Source organism: Gadus morhua, chromosome 8 (assembly GCF_902167405.1).
Source record: "Gadus morhua chromosome 8, gadMor3.0, whole genome shotgun sequence".
Taxonomy (NCBI): Eukaryota; Metazoa; Chordata; class Actinopteri; order Gadiformes; family Gadidae; genus Gadus; species Gadus morhua.
Genome location: NC_044055.1, coordinates 24732127 through 24756891, shown reverse-complemented (window position 1 = coordinate 24756891; position 24765 = coordinate 24732127). Strand labels below are relative to the sequence as shown.

At 44.8% G+C, this 24765-nt stretch overlaps 1 protein-coding gene and 2 long non-coding RNA genes across 3 annotated transcripts; all 3 read right to left on the bottom strand.

The window, feature by feature from the left end:
• Positions 1–388: 388 nt before the first annotated feature.
• LOC115549364 (uncharacterized) lies at positions 389–787 on the bottom strand. Its single transcript, XR_003977754.1, has 2 exons — positions 677–787; positions 389–571 (listed from the first exon to the last, which is right to left on the bottom strand). It is a non-coding gene; the product is annotated as an uncharacterized LOC115549364 (long non-coding RNA).
• Positions 788–942: 155 nt separating this feature from the next.
• Positions 943–2276, bottom strand: LOC115548960 (uncharacterized). The gene is made up of 5 exons (XM_030363919.1): positions 2234–2276; positions 2012–2146; positions 1747–1904; positions 1528–1636; positions 943–1262 (listed from the first exon to the last, which is right to left on the bottom strand). The coding sequence occupies exons 2-5, from the start codon at positions 2115–2117 to the stop codon at positions 943–945; spliced, it is 693 nt and encodes a 230-aa protein (XP_030219779.1). The 5' UTR covers positions 2118–2146; positions 2234–2276.
• An 18517-nt stretch (positions 2277–20793) lies between these two features.
• Positions 20794–21196, bottom strand: LOC115549656 (uncharacterized). The gene is made up of 2 exons (XR_003977802.1): positions 21109–21196; positions 20794–21022 (listed from the first exon to the last, which is right to left on the bottom strand). It is a non-coding gene; the product is annotated as an uncharacterized LOC115549656 (long non-coding RNA).
• Between the last annotated feature and the right edge of the window lie 3569 nt (positions 21197–24765).

Genomic DNA, 24765 nt, shown 5'->3' with positions numbered 1-24765 from the left:
GGTAGCCCGATGGCCTGGGGGCACGTACGACTATTTTATTTTCCAAAATAGCAACGTCGTCTGCATCAGGGCGCACTTCATGGTCAGAGTCATCACCTCGGTGAGTTACGCTGCAGTCGCACTTTTTTTTCTCTTAAAACGTTTAAGACATCGCACTAAATGTTTGATGTGATTCATCTAGGTGACAAAGGCTATGCCCTGAACGAGTACCTAATAACTCCTCTGGCTCATCCGAACACGGATCAGGAGCGCAACTTCAACAGCGCGCACACGGGCAACGGTGGAGCGATGTATAGGCCTACTCAAGGGCAGGTGGATGTCCATCGGGTCAGCGGGGGGAACGTTGCTCTACAGCCCAGAAAAGACATGCAATATTATTTTAGCATGTGGGGTTCTGCATAATATTGCGCTGGCAAATGGGGTGCCATTTGCCGACCTGCAGCCAGATGACCCGATGCCCAGAGATCCCTGGCCACAGGCGCCACATGCTCGAGCTCTACGACGAAGGGAGGATTTAATTCGGCTCTTCTAATATCTAAGACAGCCTGCCAAATCTGCTCATACCGGTCACCTTTGAAAAATGCACATAGGAAGCCTAATTACTCACAAGTATTTTTGTGTACTATTAAGTTGATTATGTCAATGGGTATTCCCATGAGTACAGAATAATTCTTACCTTGTTCTTCATTGATGCCATGTTCCCCCAAAATCTCTCAAAGTCAAACATTGCTGGGTCGTCGGGCATGGCAATGTCCATGGTCTGGTAGTCCAGAAACTCCTCACAAAGTTTGTCATGCTCTTCAGGTCCATTGTATGGGAGAAGTTCAGGAAATCTAAAAAGAAAAAAAATGTGCAGTGATCTGGTAAAGTAGTGTAACTGAAACAGGGGTTGTTTTTCAGATGTGGATCAAACAAGAAAATGTGCCTGTTCTTAAGCCTGCTCTACTTGCAAAGCATATTGAGATAACTTGTGTTAGGATTTGGCACTATAGATAAAATGTACTTTACTTGATAGCCCAACTTGACAAAGTAGAAGGCATCTTCCACTCCACACTCTGCTCTCTGCTGGACATCCAGAAACATGGCATGTTTAATCAGAGGCTCTTTCATGGGGAGTTTCTTGATGGCATACTCCACAGCCCTTTCCAGAAACGCCACTGCTGCCTTCTGGAACCTCTGCACTTGCTGCGGTGTAATGGCTCCTGCTTCAAGGAGCCTGTTGAGTGTAACTCGAGTAGTGAAGCCAATCACCAACTTTTCTCCTACAAGAGACACAAATCAACAACTGCAGAGGTCATTAACGATGCTGTATGCAGTAACATGTCAGTATGAGACGGGAACAAGACTGTGTTGAGTCACTTTAGTCACCATCAAAAACCACAATAGCCAACTTGAAAGCACCCCTTTAAGTATCTTCATCATATCAGTGATTGTGACGAGATGACTGCAGCCCTCTAACGAAAAGTGTGTTGAGTGAGATCAGTGAGTGGATAGTGCATGTGTAAAACCTGGACAATTAGTAATCACCTGGCAGTTGGTTGGATGGCTCCTTAAAGCATATTTCATGCAGTTCCCGGTGCTGCAATGCTGCGGGCTTCAGAAACTTTGAGAGCAGCTTGCGGATAAAACCCCTCATCTAAAAATGTCAGAAAAGATTTACAAATTTACATTTATTTCCTGCTAATAAAAAAGGAACAAAGATAGAACATCATACTAGCAAACTGTATCCCAACGGTTCCAATTTACCTCATCATGTAGTAGGAAGATTGACGACTTCTCTCTCTGGAGGAGGAGGTTGAATGTGGAGAAGACTGGAAAAGTTGCTTGAAAGAACAGTAGGTACACCTCTGTAATTGAGTCAGAGAATGCCTCCACAAGCCTCCTGAACCTTGGCTGTTTGTCATCTGTGGGAAAAAGAGAGAAAAAAATGGTTGTGCATACTACATACTTTATTTACTTTTCAGTCTGCTCTAATAACCATGCATTTGCATCATTAAAATGTGATGCCTACTTAATGACTTGAAGTAGCTGGCCAGTGGCTCATACTGCTGCAGGATACGAGTCAAACACTTCTCCAGGCTCAACCATCGAACAGAAACGTGCATGAGCATTTCCATATACTCACTTCCATGGAGCTCACAGAATTCTAGGACAAGAATGGAACATCTTAATGCCAATTTGATCAAAGTATTATAGATTTAATTTGTACTACATTGGGACTGCACACACATACCTGTTAGGTAACCTTTGCGATTGGTGCTTCCTTTAAACCTATATCCAACATCCACAGCGAGATCCTACATCCATGGGTGACAAGGGCACCCATGGATGTAGATACTGCCATGTTCTTGATGAGCTCTGGATGCGATGGAGTCCCTTGCTCCTGTATTGACAGGGGCATTATCAACTGACAGACTGACACAGTTTCTCCATGGTATGGCGTTTTTCTGCATGGCCTCATCCATCTTCTTGTAGATGACTTCAGCTGTGCCGCAGTTTGGCCCGCTGGTGGGGCACATATCCAGGAACCTGTGGACAACTTTGCTGAGATCACTGTCATATACCCGCACAGTGAGCGGGTTCATCTTCTCACGTCCTGTAACGATAGGTACATATATGATATATGTCAGATTAAAGGTACACATCAGACTGAAATTGTTTGTGTGTTTGTTCTGATTAATATAATACATTAATTAATATCTAAAATGGGTGCTGGAAAATGTGGAAAATGTAATGACCTGTATCATTTGATCCATCTGTGATCAACGTGAAAGGATTGGTCCTCATCTTCATGACCAGTTCCTTTCCAAAGTGAGGAGCCACTGCTTCATTTATTATGCAGGACATTTTTGTGCGGGCAGCCTTGAAGCTCTGTGCAGTAGGGGAATCTTTGAAGCATTCTTTCAGCAATGGGCTGAAGTGATCGGCTACTGCAAATGGCACATTGTGTTCCACCATCGACACTGCTAACTTTACCTCAGCTCTCCTTGTCTGCAACAGAAAGGATGTAATTAAAGAGCAAATCATGCAAAAACATTAATAAAATTGAATGAATGTCTTAGCAGCAGACTCAAGGTCCATAGGAAAACACTATTACATACAAAAATAAACAAATAAGAACAGTTCAAATGAACATCAGATTAGCTAGGCATTTGTTTCATTTACTATGTATTTATGCTCATATAACCTACAAGTGCAATTCAGCTACTAGCAGCGGGTATAACGCCTAGTACCTTGACTTCCTGAGATGTCATGCCACCAACAGTGGCTGGGCCATAATATGGCGCAATGCTGGCTGTTGACTGTGCTGCCTGTTCTTTTGAACGATGTATTTTGCTTTTGATATGCCTTGCGACATCAGCCTTGCCTTGATGGGCACAGCTGTTCTCATGTCGGCAAACAGAGCACCAAAAGTAGGCGGTGGTTGTGCCTACACTAATGAAGGGCCATTCTGCTGTCCACTCCCTTTTAAAAGTGCACCTGTAGATGGCTGCTCCACTTTTGGCCTTCTGCTTCTTCCCTGAATTTATTCTTATCTCCACATTTTTATCTGCTGGCTTTATATATTAATCTCTGTCTCTGTGTTTTCAATTTGTATACAATCAAAATCTTCGCCCTCACTGTCCTCAATCTCTTCTGATCTCGCTTTATCTTCCATTTCTTCTGTGCCCTCTGCACTCTCATTTTCCGGGGGTGCATAAGGGGGGGCTGTCACTGGCGCTGCCCAGAATGACAGCAGATCTCTCTGTGGGCTCTTCCTCTTACCTAGCATCGTCTTACCTAGCATCTATCAAAAGATAGCTACATGTTAGTGCTTTATTGAATACTGTATTAAAGGCCCCAATGGGTCCATTTGGTTCTATTTGTACACAGTTACAGTTATGTGCTATAAATGTCATATCTGAACAGACAGCGGAGACAAAATATTAGCAAGGGGGAGGGAGAGGCGTCTCACACCTACTTTGCTAACATTAAATTGACATCAGCCCTTGCTCCGTTTATGTCACATTATTTCTCTTAGGATTGTTTAATGTCTATATGAAGCCATTTAACATTACACAAGTGATTGTGATCATTTTGAAACCAAGACTGATTTTATTGGTGAGCTGATTTTGAGAAATCAAACTATGCTGCTACCTAGTTATGCTAGCTAACTAACACGAAGAGTTCAGTAATGTATTACCTTACGTTTTTATACATAATGCTGTTATGAAATATGAAAACAACCAGTAGAAACATCTCTGTGTATAATGTATATTTGAAAGAAGGCGATTGATGTAGGCCTACTTACCCTTCTTGAAAATGTTGCAGAATGCAGTCCAGAAGTCAAATTTGGCACTATGTACAAAGACGCTCCACCAAGACCTCCACCAAGACGCTCACACGCGCAGGTCGCGGGAGATTGTTTACAAACTGTCAAACGTATACATCGCAAAGTGGACGCCGCGCGACTACATAACCACTCGAAGCCGCGAGGACCAAAGCTTATTATCATGAAAAAAAAAAAATAGAGTAATGAATGGGGAAATAAGCGTGAGAAATGGCAAGTGTGGCGTGTGGTGTAGGCCGCAAGGTGAAGCACGAAAAGTCCTTTAGAAAATGAATCCCGTTCCACTCACTGGCATCTACACAATCTTTAGCTTATAAAAAAGAACGAGTCGTGTTTAGTTACCAAAAAAAAGTTTGTCGCTGATTTTCCCGTCGATTGTCTATATGGCTTTGTTTTATGCAGAACTAGAGACTTCAGAGCGTAATAAGATTTTTGTCGGGAGCCGTGCCACGGTTCGACACGTGATCATGCTACACCAATGAGAAGGCTGCTTTTTGACAACAGAATGGAAAAATGGCGGCTCCCGTGTGGTTAGAAGCAACGTTAATGATATAGGAAAGCACCCGAACATCCTCAAAAGTGCGCTAAATTAATTCTAATTAGTGCTGTATACATAGCCGCGTCCAAGAATAACAATGAGAAAAATATACGATAATGTTATTTTTATGTTAAGTCATTTACATCAAGTTTGACATACATGGGAATACACATTACTGACGATCTTACATGGACTGTGAACACCCAGCACACCGAAGAAATCAAGGCAAAGACTGTACTTCCTACATCAGCTGAGGAAGTTCAGAGCATCCGCACCCATCAGCTGTGTGTCCTGACAGCATCACTTGGTATGGGAACTGTACAGCCTGTGACTGCAGCACCGAATCATCAGAGCATCTCTCCATATTCTGCAGGAGACCTACAAGAAAATACTTACCTACCAGCGCCCAAGGTATTGTAAAGGATTCTTAACATCCTGACCATGGACTTTTCAAAACACTGAGGTCAGGCAAACGTCTCTGCTGCTACAAGACCAGAACAGAGAGACTGAGGAGGAGCTTCTTTCCTCAAGCATTCCTTATCCTGAACACACACAATGACTATAAAACATAAATTACACCTTTTTTCACACACTGCTCTTTAAACTCCCTCTTGCTATTTATGAAAAATATTTCTTGATCTTTCTTTCTTCACACTCGCGCAGAAAAAACATTAATATTTCTATGTATGTGACAAATGAACCTCCATGTATCAATAAAAGGCAGTAATTGTACTTATACCAATGACCATCTGTTTGTTCATTCATTCATTCATTCTTCCACAAATGAAAACAACACTAATGAACCATAAAAACACTCTTTATGAAACATGAACAACATTTGCATTTCTTTGCCAGTATGTATGCCACTTATATGATCAGCCAGCTGCTGATAATGTAAATGAAGCTAGGTACAAGGCTTTCTGTATGACATCATCAGCCTTGCCAGAATTATCCATTCCCCCTACCACTGATGCCCTCCATCAGCACTGCAAAAGGGCAAACTACCAGTCTGCAATAATGAGGTTCTGTCTCAAACAAAATATAAGTGCTCCATCACCTGCTGGATATGGTTGGCAAATAGAGGATGGGAACTTGCACGTCACCTGGATGACTAGAAATCCGGCCCCTGACAGTGTTTTGCATGTGATACACTGTGGCTGCAAAGGTGCCTGTGAGACAGACAGATGTTCCTGTTTTTCTGCAGGATTGTGTTGCACAGACCTATGTCGTTGCCGTAGTTGTGCCAACACAAAAGAATCGGAGGAACTGGAAGATAACTGTCCTGACACTGACACTGACAGTGAGGACTGAGTGTCCCTAATCTGTTATTTCTTATTCAGTTTTGTACAGTTTTATATATCATATTTCATGTTTCATAAAGAGTGTTTTTATGGTTCATTAGTGTTGTTTTCATTTGTGGAAGAATGAATGAATGAATGAACAAACAGATGGTCATTGGTATAAGTACAATTACTGCCTTTTATTGATACATGGAGGTTCATTTGTCACATACATAGAAATATTACTGTTTTTTCTGTGCGAGTGTGAAGAAAGAAAGATCAAGAAATATTTTTCATAAATAGCAAGAGGGAGTTTAAAGAGCAGTGTGTGAAAAAAGGTGTAATTGATGTTTTATAGTCATTGTGTGTGTTCAGGATAAGGAATGCTTGAGGAAAGAAGCTCCTCCTCAGTCTCTCTGTTCTGGTCTTGTAGCAGCAGAGACGTTTGCCTGACCTCAGTGTTTTGAAAAGTCCATGGTCAGGATGTTAAGAATCCTTTACAATACCTTGGGCGCTGGTAGGTAAGTCTTTTCTTGTAGGTCTCCTGCAGAATATGGAGAGATGCTCTGATGATTCGGTGCTGCAGTCACAGGCTGTACAGTTCCCATACCAAGTGATGCTGTCAGGACACACAGCTGATGGGTGCGGATGCTCTGAACTTCCTCAGCTGATGTAGGAAGTACAGTCTTTGCCTTGATTTCTTCGGTGTGCTGGGTGTTCACAGTCCATGTAAGATCGTCAGTAATGTGTATTCCCATGTATGTCAAACTTGATGTAAATGACTTAACATGAAAATAACATTATCGTATATTTGCCTCATTGTTATTCTTGGACGCGGCTATGTATACAGCACTAATTAGAATTAATTTAGCCCACTTTTGAGGATGTTCAGGTGTTTTCCTCTATCATTAACGTTGTTTCTAACCACACGGGAGCCGCCATTTTTCCATTCTGTTGTCAAAAAGCAGCCTTCTCATTGGTGTAGCATGATCACGTGTCGAACCGTGGCACGGCTCCCGACAAAAATCTTATTACGCTCTGAAGTCTCTAGTTCTGCATAAAACAAAGCCATATAGACAATCGACTGGAAAATCAGCGACAAACTTTTTTTTGGTAACTAACCACGACTCGTTCTTTTTTATAAGCTAAAGATTGTGTAGATGCCAGTGAGTGGAACGGGCTGAAACGAAAACCGTGTTCACCTTACGGCCTAGTGTGAGAATGGGTCAAATTGCGTGACTGTCACACTCAAAGCGTGAGGCTTGGCAGCTCTGTTGACCTGCATATCGCGGTTTGTTTGTCCAGGACCTCTGCAGTCAAGACCGATGAAGGCAGACTAGCAATTCGGCCAGACACGCGTTCCGGCTTCTTCGGCGGCGGCGGCCCTTCCGTTTCTTCAACTGGGCTTGGCTCTGTTCCCATTTTGGATGAACCTGCTTGCATTTCATCTTTAAAAATAAAAAGCAATCGTGAGATTATTTGTGCCATTACTTTGTAACACGGAAGCTGCAGATATATATATATTTTAAATAATTGCAAAGGCCTTTTTACCACTTCCATGACGGGTCTGGAGTGCATCGGTGTCTCCTCCGCCACTTATGCCCGAAATGGACGGAGACCCGATGAGACCAGCCACTCGCTCCTCAAATGCCGTCAGTTCAAGGCTTGGGTCCACCCGGCCTCCTCCCGTTAATTGCTTGGCCCGCTTCACAGCCGCAACACGTTTTTTGGTGCCGAGCTTCATGTTGGACCATTTTTTCTTCACCTTATTCGGAAAAAAATAACTTTAACGCAAACAATAGCATATATGTGAAATGTTTTAAGCTGGATAACAAGAAATTTTACATTTAATTTATTATTTAATTAATTGAATTAACAAACCTCTTCCGTAGCCCGATGAACATTGGAAACACTATTCACTGCAACAGTTATTTCTTTCCATACAGCATTCTTCTGCTTGCCTTTAATGCCAGCTTTTAGGCTACCAAACAAAAACAGACGGTTCGCATCCACTAGTGACACGAGCGTCTCCATTTCGGTCTCTGAAAAATTACTCTTTTTTTTTGCCGTTGGACATTTCTCCATGTCATAAAAGTTAGGGGCGAGACTTCTGAAGACGTGCTTTTATATGGGCGTGTTACGTTAATTACGATCGATCTCAGCCGCCGTATTTATCAACACCAGATCCTTCGTACGCTGGGATTGGTGTGATACGAAAGTTTCGTGAATCTCACGTGCGTCCTATCGTACGATGAATCATGCGTTCAGATTTGCGCTCATTTCTACGTTTGTTTGATAAATGAGGGCCAGTGTCACTACCGCTTCGGCTAGTGTGCCAACACTGTTATCCGCGGTTTTACTCATATTAAACTATATGAGTTATACAGTATAAAACTAAGAACTTTCTACATAATGTATCTTATTAGACTTCACTACATTTAACAAAACAAATAGGCTATATATAATAAATAAAACACATGATTTGATTACACCGCAAAATACACAGCGACCAAAAGCAGCAACCAATGCGACATACTGTGATTGGACTGTACGTCGGAAGAGAGCAACCAATAGGTTTAGAGCAAAATGGTCCCGCCTCCTGGAACGAGGTGTTATGCTGCGTTCAAGTAATCTCTGCAAACCGACTCGGATCTCGGATCTGACGCCACGCCCACACTTCAAGCGTTTTATTATTTCGCTCGGTCGTTGGAGGAAAACATGGACGCCACCCGGAAAGCTGTTGTCGCGGTAGCATTGGCAGAGGACCAGGCGCTCCAAAATAAGAAGGCTATAGGCCATAGGCAGAGATACGGACGCAGTAAGGTATTGCAGTAATACGAGTGATTGAAATTGCCATTTAAACCACCAAAGTGGTCACAGCTCAATGAAAACAGTTCATACTTCAAGTCACAATGGGCGCAGCCATCTTGAATTCTGTCTCGGAAATTTGCTCGGTCACCACTGAGTTCAACCGAGATGGCGAGTTCACCGTCCGAGGAAAAGGGGTGTGTTTGTGCGTGTCGCTAGGCAATGTCCTCGGACCTCCGAGACGGATGGATATTAAAACGCAGCATTAGACCTACTTTCTTTCAGGCTATAATCTTTGTTCAATGATGCAAAATCTTTTTTACAAGGTGTCAAACTTTTTTTTTCAGGTTTGAATTATGAATTAATCCCATAGAGAGACGTATCAGTCAGTTACAGGAGGAAAAGGTGGCGAGCATAATCACAAAAATTGCGGGCAATAATCCCTTTCGCCTCCATGTCGGTGGTAGTGCTCCAACCCTGCCGCCTGGTAGCGGGGCACAGGCGGGAGACAATCCCGGGCATCATCCCTTTCTCGGCCATGTCGGCGTTGGTGCTCCACCGCCGCCGAGATAACCCCCACTACGAGTCTCGTTGTGGAATTACCGGGACTCTGCAAACGGCAACAATCCCTTTCTCCTCCATGTCGCCGCTCAGTCTCTACTTCAGATTGATGTGGAAGTGGAAGAACCAGAGACGTCAGAGAACCCGACGCAGTCATTTGAGATTCATAATATCATCCGGAGGGGCACACAGCTTTTGGCCGTAATAATATATATGATATTATGTAGATATCTACATATTGTATTATATTATTTCGATATAGAGCTCAAGGACTCTCGCCAGAGTGTTAACAGAACACAGCCATAAACTGTGTGAGACTCCGGATTATAATATGAATCCGAGCCATTGTGATACATCCACTGTGAAAAGTAGCGCATGGTACCATGGCCGCAAGCTGCTCAGGGCCACACCCCCACCCGCCTCTAAAAATGGCACGTTTGTGGAAGGCTCAATCTGAGACTGGCTCGTAGTGGCTGTAATTCTGCACCAAGGCTGAATTTCTCAAACGTCTTCAAATAATGTATTAGGGGCCCACAACACCTAACATCCATAAATAAGCATGCCATGGGACCTTTAAAGCCTTCTCTTCCCACGCAAAGTTTTTGGAGGCATAAGTTGGTCCTCGGTGAAGTGCCAGCTACATACCCTTGTTGTGACTTTTAATAGTGTAATGTTCCCGGGAACATTCACCACCCACCGCTTCTGCAGACGCCATACACTACGGTACACAACAATGTTTATGGTATTTCTGTGTTGCCTTTGGAATACAATTTGTACTTAGACTCATGTGCAATTCAATCTGTTAGATCAGGTAGGCTACTGGGAAGAAAACAGGAAGTATGTATTACGGCCGTATTATGGGTTTATGGATATAACGTTGCGGCGCTACGTGCAAAGAGCCAATTGGCAGAAAGAAACTTTGGCGTTCACAAGAGGTAAGTACTGTACTCACGCAAGTGTTTTGAAAGTCGCGCAAACGAAAAAGAAAAATGGCCTTCAAAAATAATTGGAATTATTTGCAGTGTTCCCAAACCCGGAGGGAGAGGGCTCTCCGTGGTGGAACAGAATACCAGGAGTTCAGAGGCCACTACCCGGACAGAGGTCTCTGGAGTAGTGAGAAAAATTATTGATCATTGAATTATTGAATCATGTTTCTATATTTTGATTTTGAAAGCGGTTCAATTGAGCTGGCTAAGAACGGAGTGAGAAGAGAGGACTGTGAGGTGTACCAGGAAAACGTATCCCTTCTTCTGTTAGTCTGAGTATTTAAGTTCATGACGGAACTCGTATTTGGAGGTGGAATTTTAATGCACACATATTCCATGTAGTGTCATGCAAGCCAAAACATGAACTTGCGTTATGTAAACGAGGTACATTTTTGTTGAAAACAGCAGGAATAATTGGATGGGTTAATCTCTTCTTGAACTAGACCCATTATCATTTGAGGGTGGAAGAGGACAGGCTAAGGGACCTAAGGTTAGGGCCACTTTAAAAAATTGACAGCACTTTAAAACTCCAGCCCATGTCTGGAAATGGCTTCGCCACAAAAACATTCCTTGCTCCTTTTCATTCTCATTCCATTGCTATCTCTCTTCAGCAACACATTTTACTATTCCCATCTTACTAAACAATAACAGTCTCCCTGGGCCCCTGAGGAGGGGAGGGCCAAATGCAGGGCAAGGAGTGAGGCTGCCATTCCTGTTCCTCTTATTAACATCTCCTTCCCTCAGGGTTGAAGGCTAGAATGAAGAGCCAGAGGGAAGAGGAGGCAGCAGTGGCTGGGGTGAAACTGATGAGGGGAAAAGTGGAATTGTTGGGTTCAGTACATTCAAAGGATACACAGTGTACACTCCCCACATCTGTCTGTGTACTCAAGCATCATGTGACACATTGAATACCTGATTATTTAGCAATCAATATGCTTAAATTCTCAAGTAATCGCCTAAGTTAAAGCTGCCCTCACTGTCATCTTACGTGCAATCTTTATATTGTGCTTTGCATTGTGCGAAAATCTTTTCTCAGCAGATTTTCCACAGGAAAGCACTTTTACTAACTCAGTTGTCTTTAACTGTAATCTACAAATAAATGTGACTAGACTTGAATTAACTTGAGTCGGTTTATTTGCAGCTTTGTCTCTTCCTATATCCCCCCAGTGTGGTTTTAGAGTGAGTTCTACCGCCTTGCAGCAAGACATTCCCGGTTTAAATCCCCACAGTAACCTTTGTGGTCGCATGTTCTCCCTCAATGGTAACATGGCTCTGTGCTCACCGCTCACCGCACAACAGGAGACAGGCAGCTTAGTTCCTGATACACCTGCCAAACCAATTGAGCCTGGCATTAGAGATGCTGGTCCCAGCAGAAATGAGGAGAGCAAGAATAAATACTTCCAATGAAACAGAACAGAACTTTCTCTTGAATTGTGGTGAAAAACTGCCCAGTGGTTCATGATTCAGAAATAGATTCTGCATAATTTTCTTTATCTAATGCTAAAGAAATGGAGTTTAAGTTATTGGTGAAACAAATGTTGAGTCCGCTCGGTACACTCTTGATTTAGGCACAAAATAATAAAGAAAGACACAAAATTGATTAATTAAATAAATTTCTGAGAGCCACCAGTTTACTGCAATCATTGAGAGATCATTCCCTTTGATTAGAACAGTGAGGTGAGCCGAGGTAATAATTTAGCAAGAAACAATTTGTACCACGTAACAAGAAATAATTACAACACAATTAACACCAACTGGAGTGGAACATGATGAAGTGAAAACGGCTGACACCATTAAGATTATTCCTCCCTCAATATATTTATATTGAGTGATTTAGCAGACACTACTTAGTGATATGTTTGGATAAAACATATCTAGGAGCTTGTAGGGGTTAGAGTATCTTCAGGATGCCTACAGGTACACTGCAGACATTCTGTATTCAACTCACAGCCTTCTCCTTGGAGTACCAACACACCAGCCTCTGCACCTCACACAAAGAACCAAGTCCAGGTATTCCAAGTGCACCAAAACATTGCCTGTGTGTTTGTTTGTGTGCAAGCGGATGTGTGTATTTGTGTTGATTTACCGAGACTATATAGTGTGTGTGTGTGTGTGTGTGTGTGTGTGTGTGTGTGTGTGTGTGTGTGTGTGTGTGTGTGTGTGTGTGTCTTAGCGGGGTAGCTATGCTAAATTTGCATAGCTAATTTAATAGCCTTCCTCTCCTCCTCAGTGGTGGTTCTAGAATCTAGAGCGTTCCCTCCGGCCGGGCTCGGGGGGGAGGGCCCTGAGACCACATCAAGGGGGTGGCAGTAGCTCAGGTGGTAGAGCGGGTTGGCTGGTAACCTGAAGGTTGTTGGTTCGATCCCCGGCTTCACCAAGCAGAGTGTCGAGGTGTCTTTGACAAAGCACCTAACCCTGACTGATGTCGCGATGTGATGTCGAATCCAGACATCCTGCTGATGCTGCAAAAGACACTTCCAACTCTCCAGCAGAAGCGCCCCAAGGCCATGAAATGCGCCGAGCGGGAAAAAATGATGATGATGATAATGATCAAGTACCGTTAAACGCCATTGGTTCCTTGGCCGCCTCGTCTTAGAACTGTAAGGTCACTTTGTCAAAAGAAGGTTGATGATGATTACTTTGAATTCCATTTAGGAGGGGGGGGGGGGCACAAACTGGGGGGTTGCTTAAGGGGCATGTGTGAACCAGAGGGGAATCCAGTTCTCATGTGTTTTCAATTAATTTCTGCTTATCATGTCTCCCTCATTTTCTCACCCCTCTTTATTTCTCCATCTTCCGTGCATCTTTCCCTCACTTTCTCTCACTCCCTCTTTGTTCCAACAAAGTTTTCAATCACCTTCAAATGACGCTTCCCAGAATTAAATGATTCTTATTTGTAGCGTGATAGAGCAACCTTTCTATTGACTGGGGTTTCTCTGCAGGGGCACCCGGCAGTGAGCTCCAGACTGCAGCTCCCTCCTCCACTCCATCAGTGGGCTGTCCAGAGAAGAAGCACAACTCAGCACGATGTTGTTCTAAATTAGGGAGGCCATTCATTCAACAGGACTCGACAGAGGAGTGCAGATTACCCTGACAAGCTGTTTGATTCCAGCACTGTGTTTCACTGTGTTGTTCATTCAGGGCTGAGGATCAGAGCCCAGCAGTGGTGTTGTGTGCCCTGAGAACCCATTGTTTTCTTGACATGTTTCTTGGTCTGTTTTAAAGGGTTTTGTCAAATTGTCTGGTTGTAGAATATAAATCCACACTCTGAAATTATAATATTGATATTTGTGTATATTTGTAACCTCATGGTTATGATCACGAATATTATTCAGTTAATGAATTCCTCCAATCCATTCATACAGTCATTAATTAATTGATCCATCAATTCCCTGTCATTCATATATTCGTTTATTTATTCATTGATTCATTAAATGAATCAATGGATAATGTCATGCAGTCATCCATTGATTGGATAAATGCATCCAATGCATCCATTCATTGACATTTGTCCATGAATGAAATATCTAATGAAAATAAATAACAAATAATTGTGTTTATCAGTTAATTTAAAAGGCAATGAATGAATAAATGTATTTATTCAATGAACTGATAAAATAATGGGCGAATGATTGAAATAAAAGTAATTTCTGCCAATTCTCTGCCCCATGGACTCCAGACACCAATTAACAGACACAATGAAGTGAAAATCCCTCCACAATGCGTCCCGCAGGTCATCCAACGTAGAGTGGCAACATAATCGTTTGGACAAGAACAAACAGGGGCACTGAGACTGAGCTCAGTTCATCCACTCATCACAGTAATGGATTAATCAATGCCTGGAATCAGCCCGTGGATCAGAAGGGTACTTCACAGCCTCCATATAATGAGTCAACTCCCATGTCCTGTGTGACTAGGTAGAAATGGAGAGGAGCCAGGCCTGTTAATGCACTGTAGGACCCTACTTTGCTAGTTAGTAACATGCTAGTTGAGTGGGTGCCGTCCCCGTGCTTGATAGCCTGCCTATACATGCATGTTTGGTGGTGGGTATCAGAGTGATGGAGCACTAGGCAGCAAGGGGAGAGGTGAGGCAGGTAGAGAGGTGCTACCGGAACAGGAGAATCAGACTCAATGGCAGAGCAGCCCATTAGGAAATTAAGGATGTCCTCAATTTGCCCTCATGTGGTGTGTGTGTGTGTGTGTGTGTGTGTGTGTGTGTGTGTGTGTGTGAGGGAGATAATGTGTTACTACTTTTAGGCTGCCCAACATATGCCCAACATAATTAATGTGTGTAATCATGGATGTACTTCCTAAAATAGATGGGAGATTGCACTTCGCTGCATGTATTTTGTTAACGAGAAACTGCTCAGTTGTGACCATCGCCTGTGTGAGTGTCTGTATGAGATTTGTGGGCCTTTGTATGCGTTTGTGTGTGTGTGCACGTGGGTAACTAACTTTAAGTGTGTGTGTGTGCGTGTGTGTGTGTGTGTGTGTGTGTGTGTGTGTGTGTGTGTGTGTGTGTGTGTGTAGCCATTCATGACCAGGAGATCACAGCGAGGAATTGGCTCGCCAGGCATCTAATGAAGCATAATTGACAAACTTAGATGGGCTGCCGTCCTCCTCCTACACACACACTCCTACCTGTGCTCCAGCCATTAATCATTCCCCAACAGAGATGAAGGGATAAATAGAGGTGTACAGCCTTGTTGTACGAGCCTCTCTGTAGGTCTGACCAAGTTCCACTGAAAACTTATTCTAATCAAACTCTTACCTAAACTAATGTATTATTGAATCCTTACCCTATTTGGTAACAATTTACCGGATAGTCCACACCAGAGTAACAGTTCAGTATTGACATTGCTCAGTTTATTGGCAGTTGAAACTCACTTGACACTAACAGTCTGCCTTCAGATGAGTGTAAAATTGTCTGTTGATTCGATCTGTCAACATTTCGTAAATTGAGACTCGGGCCACACCAGTAAGAGCCATCACCACACACACTGAACACCTGATCTTCTGGTTATATTCTTCCAGCTCTGCAATAAGCTGGTTTTATGGTGGAAAATATCGGCGGCTCCTCAGCCAAATTGTTGGAATATTAGTAGAGATAAATGCACCCGCAGGGGGGATTGGCAGCTCCAGACCCTGTTCCAATGTTATTCACAACACCTCAGAGGGTCCTGGGTTGACTGGCGAACACTCAGACCGACATCCCTCTGTAGTCAATGACATCAGTCTATTTCTCAGTTCACTTAGATAATAAGTATAAGTAAGATCAGACACTATCAGCTTTATGATTATGACTGTATATGCCACAGAGGGGACGTGCTGTGTCATTGTTAACTATTAGATGCATATTTTACTGTTTAAATTAATATTGCTTTCACAGGGCTCATCTCTTAAACGCATGTGGTAAGTCATGGCGATTTAAGATCAGGTTAATAAACAAGGCGATGAATGGATTTTAATCCAAGACCTCACTTCATACAACTGTAATGCAGGGGTTGACATTCAAACAACAGAGGGAGTTAATGCAGTTACAGTTTGAACATGATTTACAAATGCAGCAGAGTAGTGACAGGCGTGAGAAAGCTAAGAGGGAGCATGAGTTACAGGTTTTTAGGTTGGAGTTAATTCGGGAGGGTAAGCTTTCTGGGGATGGTAACCCTACACCAGCTAGGGCTTGTGATATTGCACATAGCTTGCGTCTGGTGCCTAAATTTAATGAGCAGGATCCGGATGTGTTTTTTTCTTTGTTTGAGCGGGTGGCAGAGTTGAAGGAGTGGTCCGATGCGGACAGACTATTGCTGCTACAGGCCGTGTTGGTGGGTAAAGCGCAGGATGCCTATGCGTCTTTGAGTACCGAGCATCTCTCTTACCAGGCGGTTAAAGATGAGGTGTTGGTATGGCGATGAGTTGGTTGGTATGGTAAAGAGTTGGTTGCTATGGCGATGAGTTGGTTGGTATGGCGATGAGTTGGCTGGTATGGCGATGAGTTGGTTGGTATGGTGATGAGTTGGTTGGTATGGTGTGTGTGCTGCTCCGGTGTTGGCTGCTCCTCATGGATGAGCTATTAAAGCTCCAGGTAGACGCTAGTAGGTGGATGCGAGTCATGTCGGGGCAGGGGCCGTGCTGATGCAGGTAGATGAGCACGGTATGGACAGACCTGTTAGTTATTTTTCGAAGCAATTTGACAGGCATCAACTGAATTACTCGGTGATAGAGAAGGAGGCACTTGCGTTAATCTGGGGGCTACAACATTTTGCAGTTTATGTGGGGTCTGGGGTGGCACCAGTGGTGGTCTATACGGACCACAACCCACAAACTTTTTTGCATACTCTGCGGTGCCCTAATCAGAAGCTGATTAGGTGGTCCCTGTTCCTTCAGGCATATGATCTCGATATCCGGCACATTAAAGGCCGTGATAATTTGGTTGCGGATGCTTTGTCGCGGTGTGGCATCCCGCCCCTGAAACCTCGGCCCGGGTGGGTCCGAGGAACAGTGGTGAAAGGGGTATACCGCCGCCACCCACCAGCCGGCGACAGGGAGCACCCTGTCTTTACCCCCAATCAGCGAGATGGGGGACACCTGGCGGCTGGGAGGAGGAAGACCCGGAACCGGCTTAAAAGGGACCACGGAGCGGGAGCAGGGACACATCGGGATTACGCAACCCACCCGAGGACTAGAGGCTCACGGAGACCCTAGAGCGAGAACGCATTCTGTGACTAGAGTTAAATAAATGCGAAGTTCGGCTTAACCCATCGCTTTCGTGTGATTCATACGTGGAACCTGGCACCTTGGGGGAGGGGGTTACCACATATGGTGGAGAATGCAGGCACTCTGAGCGATCCCACTACGCCACCATCACGCCATGCACAATCCGGACGGAACCGCAGCGTCGGCCGCCCAGCAACAGCAGCGGGAGACCTCCGAGAGCATCGCCCTGCTCCGCGAGGCAGTGCTGCGGCTCACCCAGCACGCCGTCCGCGCCGCGCCGACCGCCGCCCCGACCAGCCGGCTTACCAAGCTGGGACCCGACGACGACGTGGAGGCGTACCTCGAGGTCTTCGAACGGACCGCCCGGAGGGAAAGCTGGCCGGAGGAGCAGTGGGCGCATATCGTGGCGCCGTTCCTCACCGGGCCCGCCCAGCAGGCGAGCCAGGACCTGCCGGCGGAGGCCGCCCGAGAGATCCCGGCCCTCAAACAGGCGATACTGGCTTATTACGGACACAAATGCGTCCATGACTGGCGCTTCGATGTTCGGGGAGCTGTACGGACGCAGATCGCCCAACACAGCCGGCTGGTGAAACGGTGGCTGGCATCGGGAGAGGGACCCAGCCCTATCGACAGGGTAATCATCGACAACAACCTGCGGCGGCTCCCGCCGGACGCCGGACACGTGCTGGCCCACCACCATCCCGACACCATGGATGACCTGGTACGACAGCTCGAGAACTGGCAGGTGGCCCAGCACCTGAGCGCCAGACCCGTCTCCACCCCCCGACACGTCGAGACCCGCCGAGACCCAAGGAGACACGCGACCGGGGCCCCGGCTCCCGCCCTCAACCCGCCGAGTGGATTGCCGGAGAGTCGAGAGGGGCGGCGCTGCTACGAGTGCGGCCAGCCCGGCCACATCGCTCGCTACTGCCCGGGAGACCGGGACGTGTCGATGCCATCGGCCTACACGGACCAGGGGGCAGCGTGGTTACCCTCCTTCGCCCCGACTTGGCGGGTGGGAAGGCGGGGGAACCCATGGAGGTGGCCTGCATACATGGGGATACCCGGACGTATGAGACCTGCCATGTGGTCGTCTGGACCCCACACGGGGTGTTCAAGACCCGGGAGGGGATCGTACCCCACCTCCCGGTGCCGCTGTTAATCGGGAGGGACTGCCGGGAGAGCTGACGGCGGAGGACCAGGAGTCAGAGGGGAACGGACCTTCCCCATCGGGGTCCCCGGTTCACACGAGAAGAGGACCCGTCCGGAGTGAGTCGCCCGAACCTTCCCCCGACATCCCGGAGACCCTCACGGCCTCCGAGCAGCCAGACCCCCCGGAGGGACCAGAGAGTTCCCCCCTCACCGAGTTCTCGGACTTCTTACCAGGGAGGGGGGAAGGCTCGGCCGGACCCGGCCAGTTCGCCACCGCCCAGCTCCAGGACGAGGCCCTAAAACACGCCTGGAGCCACGTCCTGGTCCACGACGGGCAGACCCGAGACTCGGTGAGTCATCTACCACACCCACACTTCAGCACCATGGGGGGTCTACTATACCGAGTAGCGACAGGAGAGGGGGGAGTGAGAGAGCAGTTAGTGGTACCCCGCCCCTACGTCAGCAAGGTGCTCTTCATGGCCCACACCCACCTCCTGGGGGCCCATCTGGGCATGGACAAAACCCGGGAACGGGTCCTCGCGAGGTTCTATTGGCCGGGGGTTAAGAGGGATGTCGAGCGCCACTGTCAGGGGTGCCCCGAGTGCCAGCGGGTAGCCCCCCGGACCACAGCCCGAAACCCCCTCATTCCCATGCCGATTATAGACACCACCTTCGACCGCATAGCACTGGACATTGTGGGGCCCCTGCCCAAGACCAGCCGGGGACACCGCTACATTTTGGTGCTGGTCGACTACGCCACCCGGTACCCCGAGGCTCTTTCCCTGCGTTCCATGAATTCCTTAATATATTGCTTAACCCAAGACTATATGTTAAACAATGTTGTGAATTTAAGCTTGTCAAACTATTATATATATGTTATATAATATAATATTAAATGAAATGGGCCTAAACTCTGTCAGTTACTATTGATAATACCAGACAGTGTTGAGAAGTAATAGTTATCAAGGATGTTTGATTATACTTCAATTTTCTCTTAAGTATATCAAGAAGGCAGTTGTATTTATTTAGATTATTAGATCATTTCAGTAGGCCAAGTCACTGAAATCATATTACTCTTTTTTTAGATGGAAGTTCTTTGGGTGGCAGTCAGGGAGGAAAATCCACCAAGGCCATTGAGAGACAGAATGGATCCGCTTATACTCCCTGATCACATGTTGATTAGACAATATAGGCTCCCTAGGCCTGCAATTATTTATTTAGCAGATATGCTATCAAATGACCTGAAAAGGAAAACAAGGCGATCGTCACCCCTTCCAGTTGTAACGCAATTTATGGCTGCCCTGAGATTTTTTGCCTCTGGGTCTTTTCAAATGGTGGTGGGGGGCACCCTGGGTGTGAGCCAATCATCCGTTAGCCGAGTGGTCAGAGATGTTACAAATGCACTCTGTAGAAGAGCACGGCAGTTCATCAAGTTTCCAGCAACAGACGGAGAATGCATTCGAACCAAACAGCAATGTTTTGAAATAGCCGGATTTCCAAATGTGCTGGGGGCAGTTGATGGGACACATATTGCAATCAAAGTAAGATAATGTTATTTATTTGAATTTTTTTGCAAATCTGTTCATGCTGTTGATGAACGCATCAGCTTGAATCAAAAAACATTTCACGTGGTGCTTGAAGCGTTACCTTAAGTATGAATTATTCCATACATTTTAATTCCATAGGCACCAAATGATGAGGAGGAGGCCTTTGTGAACAGGAAAAATGTCCACTCGATAAACACACAGGTCATATGTGATGCAACACTCCGAGTGACAGACCTTGTTGCAAAGTGGCCGGGTAGCACCCACGACTCCTTTGTTCTTATGAATTCAGGAACAGGCATTACATTTAATGAGGGAGAAATGCCCGGTGGTTGGTTGTTAGGTGAGAACTACACCTAACAACCAATGAATTCTACTTTAGGTTAAAACAAAAACATACTGTATTGCCCTAACTAATGTCCTCTATGACAGGAGACAGTGGCTATGCCTTAAGACCATGGTTGATGACACCCATCCTTCACCCTGCAACAGAGCCAGATGAGCGCTACAGCCGGGCACAACGAAAAACACGTAGTGTTGTGGAGAGGTGCATTGGGGTAGTGAAGTCAAGGTTTAGGTGTATCGACCGTTCTGGTGGAGTGCTCCAGAACACTCCTGAGAGGGCATGTAAAATTATTACCTGTGCTTTTATCCTCCACAACATCTGCATTATGTACCGCTTGCCAATCCCTGACATCCCAGAAGATGATGACCCCGAGGGAGATGTCCCAGTTCCTGCCCCATGTAACACTGGCATGCAAGTGAGACAAGACCTCATAAGGAGGAGATTCATGTGAAGAAAAACCACAATAAACAACACATGAAAACCTCTGAGTGATTGCTATTTTATTCTAGGTTCAACATTCATTTTTTTTAAAATCAAACTTGGCTTGGGCAAGGCGAAGCTTCTCCCTCTCGACGAGCAGCTTTTCCCTCTCCACCTGCAGGAGTTGCTCCGGAGTATGCCTCAGCATTTTAACTTCCTCCAAAAGCTGACGCTGAAGGGAGACCATGTCCTCCGTGTTGCTTCTGGATGTGGCAGGTGTATGAAAGGTTTCCGAGAATAGCTGGGATAATGTCAGGTCATCCCCGGGACTCTGTAACAGCTGTGAGTGGAACGATTGTAAATTAAACAGTATCAAAATGCATGGTTAGGTAAAACAGTTAGTGTCAGATACACTTATTAACTTACGTTTTGATGGTTTGTAAGGGCTTGGATTGGTTCAGCTGCATTGATTGTGTGGGATTGTTCTGCATCCTGGTTGACTGCTATTACGACCAAAGTATCTAAAGAAAAGCAACAGAAACAAAGAAATGTGATGTTAGATGCAGCTGGCTAAAACAACTTACATTTGCAGGGTGAGTGCTTGCTCTTAAGCTACACAGAGTAGCCTACATGATCAAGTTCTAATATTTAAACAATGAGATACCTTGCTTGGTTTATTAAATGGCATAAGGTTTATTCAGTTTATCAAACACTTTTCACAGGACACAATGTTGTTGACAGCTTACAACCCATGGGGCTAATAGCTGAACTACTTGTAACCAATAAATAGATACATCTACACTAAACACTGACAACAACCCAGCCACCTCCAACAAACCCCTATACGCAGACCCGGTCTGATTCGGTTTTGAAATTCCCAGAAGTCATTGCCTCATATAACTTTCGTAAACCAATAATAAAATTAAAAATACAGGCAGATTTATTGTATTTCAATTTCAAACCATGCACTTTTTAAACATCTGATTGAATAAGGCTATGGCCATGACTGTCGTATATACACAGTATATCTGGTATAAATACTGATTTGTTTCCCATATAGCATGAATAGGGATTTAAAGACAAATGGCTAATTTGAAGCTTTTAACACTATAGACGCTTGATAGGGGGCCAAGAGATAATGTGGGGCTGCGTTGCGACGAAGCGGCCGCGCGAACCCGACAAGCATGCCGGCCCAAACGGCCCACGAGAGGCCGCGGCCCCTCTGGCATCTGCCCGAATGCCAGACCGTCCAGTCCGTCACTGCAAGTAATTGATTGACGTAGGTGAGGGCAGATTCCAGACTCAGATTCCACAAAAAGACTATTTCATAATATATGTCAACACTATTAGCGTTTTTATTTACTATAGTTTTATTATAGTAAAGTTCACTTTACATTCCCATTAAGTTTTTGCTGGTAATTATAGCACAAAATGCATCCACCATTAAGTTAAGACTGCATCTGCTGGGGTATACTAGAAATCAGAGTACTTCCAGTTTCCAAGCAGTTTAAACCGAGTCAGCTAGGAATCAGCTTATCCTGTACGAGTCGTTACACAGCAATCACGTTCAACCTTGTGCGCAGCTGCGTGTTAAACTCCAAAACCTCAGTTTTAAGGAGTGCGGTTTTAAAGTGCAGCAATGCTAACTGACGGAGCAATTGGCCCACTAGGTTTAGGGGTGCTGTGCTCTTTGTGATTAGTTTGCAGTAAACAGAGAGGGTTTTTGTTTCATGCTTTTGTTTTAGCTGTTAGTCCATAATCTGGTTTTTGTTACATTGTTTTCAGTAGTTTACACAGCACCCACTTGCCCGTTTTTGATAGTTGGAAATCCTTGGTTAAACTCTGTGCAAATAAATAACCTTAACTTGCCAAAAACCATCTGGTTTATGTTGCTTCCCTTTCCCCTTCCGAGCCGGGTTGTAACGTAAATGGGGGCTCGTCCAGGAACCTATCCGTTAAAGGATTGATCCCATACCTAGGAGTTGTTGTTTTACTCAGAGTTTGCTTGATGGTGTGCAGCTGGTTGGATGGGCACCATGTCTGAGGATTTTGATTTAGATAACCTTTTAGCCAACCCTTCCCTTACTCAATTAAACATGTGTCGTAAGGATGAGTTGGTCCAAATTGCCAATCACTTCCGGATTCCATTTTCTAAACATATACTCAAAAGGGACCTTAAAACCTTAATTGTTGGTGATCTGAGGGGTATTCCACGAACGGAGGTTTAACAAACAGAGTTAATGCTGAACTTAACACAGGGTTGTGCGCGTCCACGCCAAACCTATAAAGACGTGATGCATGGATCATGGAAACCCTGATCGATTTCAATTTCCTTATTTCAATGAAATGGAACTCCAGGTTCTCTTGGAGAGCTATGACGAGGTGAAGGACATTATCACAAGAAACGGGAACGCTAAAGCCTCTGTAACCCAGAGAACCAAAGCCTGGCAGCGGATCGCTGACTGCGTAAATGCGTTAGTGACATGAAAATGAAAATATGTACTCCGATGGCTCCCAAGCGGTCAGCGGATCAAGTAAAAATGAAGTATTAAAACATACAAACTGGTATTTTCCCACCATCGTATTGGTATATTTTGTCAGTCCAGCATTTAAATTGTCACACAATAGTTGTCACTCCTGCATTTAAATAAGCTCGTTTTTTTCAAGCAAATCGTAAAAAGGCAGACAGTGGGCAGACTGGATCTGGCCCTCAAATTGTATTGACCCCGGTGGAGGAGCTGGCAATAGACATAAATTCAGGGCGCCCTGGCATGGAGGGGGTACCTGGAGGTACCTCCTCAGAGAGTCAAGGGCCATGTGAGGGTACCCCACTGGTTGAATGTAGGTTTTTCCGTTTTTCTTGTATTTTAGATTTTATTTGTCTTCGAAGTAACAAATGCAAACCGTGTGCGTGCCACAGCGCAAATGTTCAAAACAATTTTTTTGGTAACTGGGTACAAAACCTAAAAGTGACAATTCATCAACTTCACTGATCAAGATGGATTAGTGCTTGTAATGGAGCAGCCGGCTACGATCGAACATTCTCCAGTGGATGTAATCCGTTAGGACTATTTTATACTCTCTTTCGGCATAGTACTCCAATATTGCTCTTTGGCCGATGAAAATCTTGGTCCAGACGTGGATGGGTCATCTGAAAGGACTGAGATGTGCTCAGCAGTGTTGGGCAAGTTACTTCCAAAATGTAATATATTTCATATTACTAGTTACTTGCATTTGAAAGTAATACGTTTCTTTACAATATTACCTTCTGTGTAGAGTAATAAGTAATAAGTTACTTATTACTTTCACCAAAATCAACATTCAGGACAAGGCGGATGGGGGGGGCAAACATTAAAGTCTAATGAGGTCTATATTGCATCTGCATGTAGTGTGTACCATGAATAGCTGAATTACAATAATGTTATGATATAGAATAATTAAACAACCAAAACCTTTACACGACAAGACACAAACTCTGTCTCTATGCCTCATTTATTAGCTCCTGAGTTACAAAGTACAGCCACACAAACATTTAACAAAAAAGTTGGATTCCCATGAAATCAAACATGTTAATAGTTTATACTATTTCAATGATAAAATAAAAGTGCACTTCAAGAATGACGTCTAACAGCCACCAGACAGGGCATGTTTTGTAAGTATTTTAGAACCTGAGCATATATCTACCTGAAATAGCAGTAAATAGCAGTAATAAAAAAGAGCATGAGAACAGCATAAATAATGAAACACATTCAACATTTCAGTCCCACAGAGACTTTACAAGGAACTTATGCTTAGAGCCTATTAATGTTTTGGTTAGGACCAAACAACAAAGTCTTAATAGACAAAATATACAGCCAAACAAGGGCTGGAGTTTGTGTGGCTCGGATTGTAACCAAGCCCCCAGGAACACTGCATACTTCCGCAATCCACCAGTGCTCAGCGGCCAAGCCTGGTATTGCAGCTGTTTAAGCGGGCTGTGGACGGGTCCCTCAAATCATGGGACCCAGAAGTAGATATCTCCGTTCACTCCAATACAAGTGGGGAACAGGAATGTGTCTCCGCAAAAAATGTCTGGATATCAAT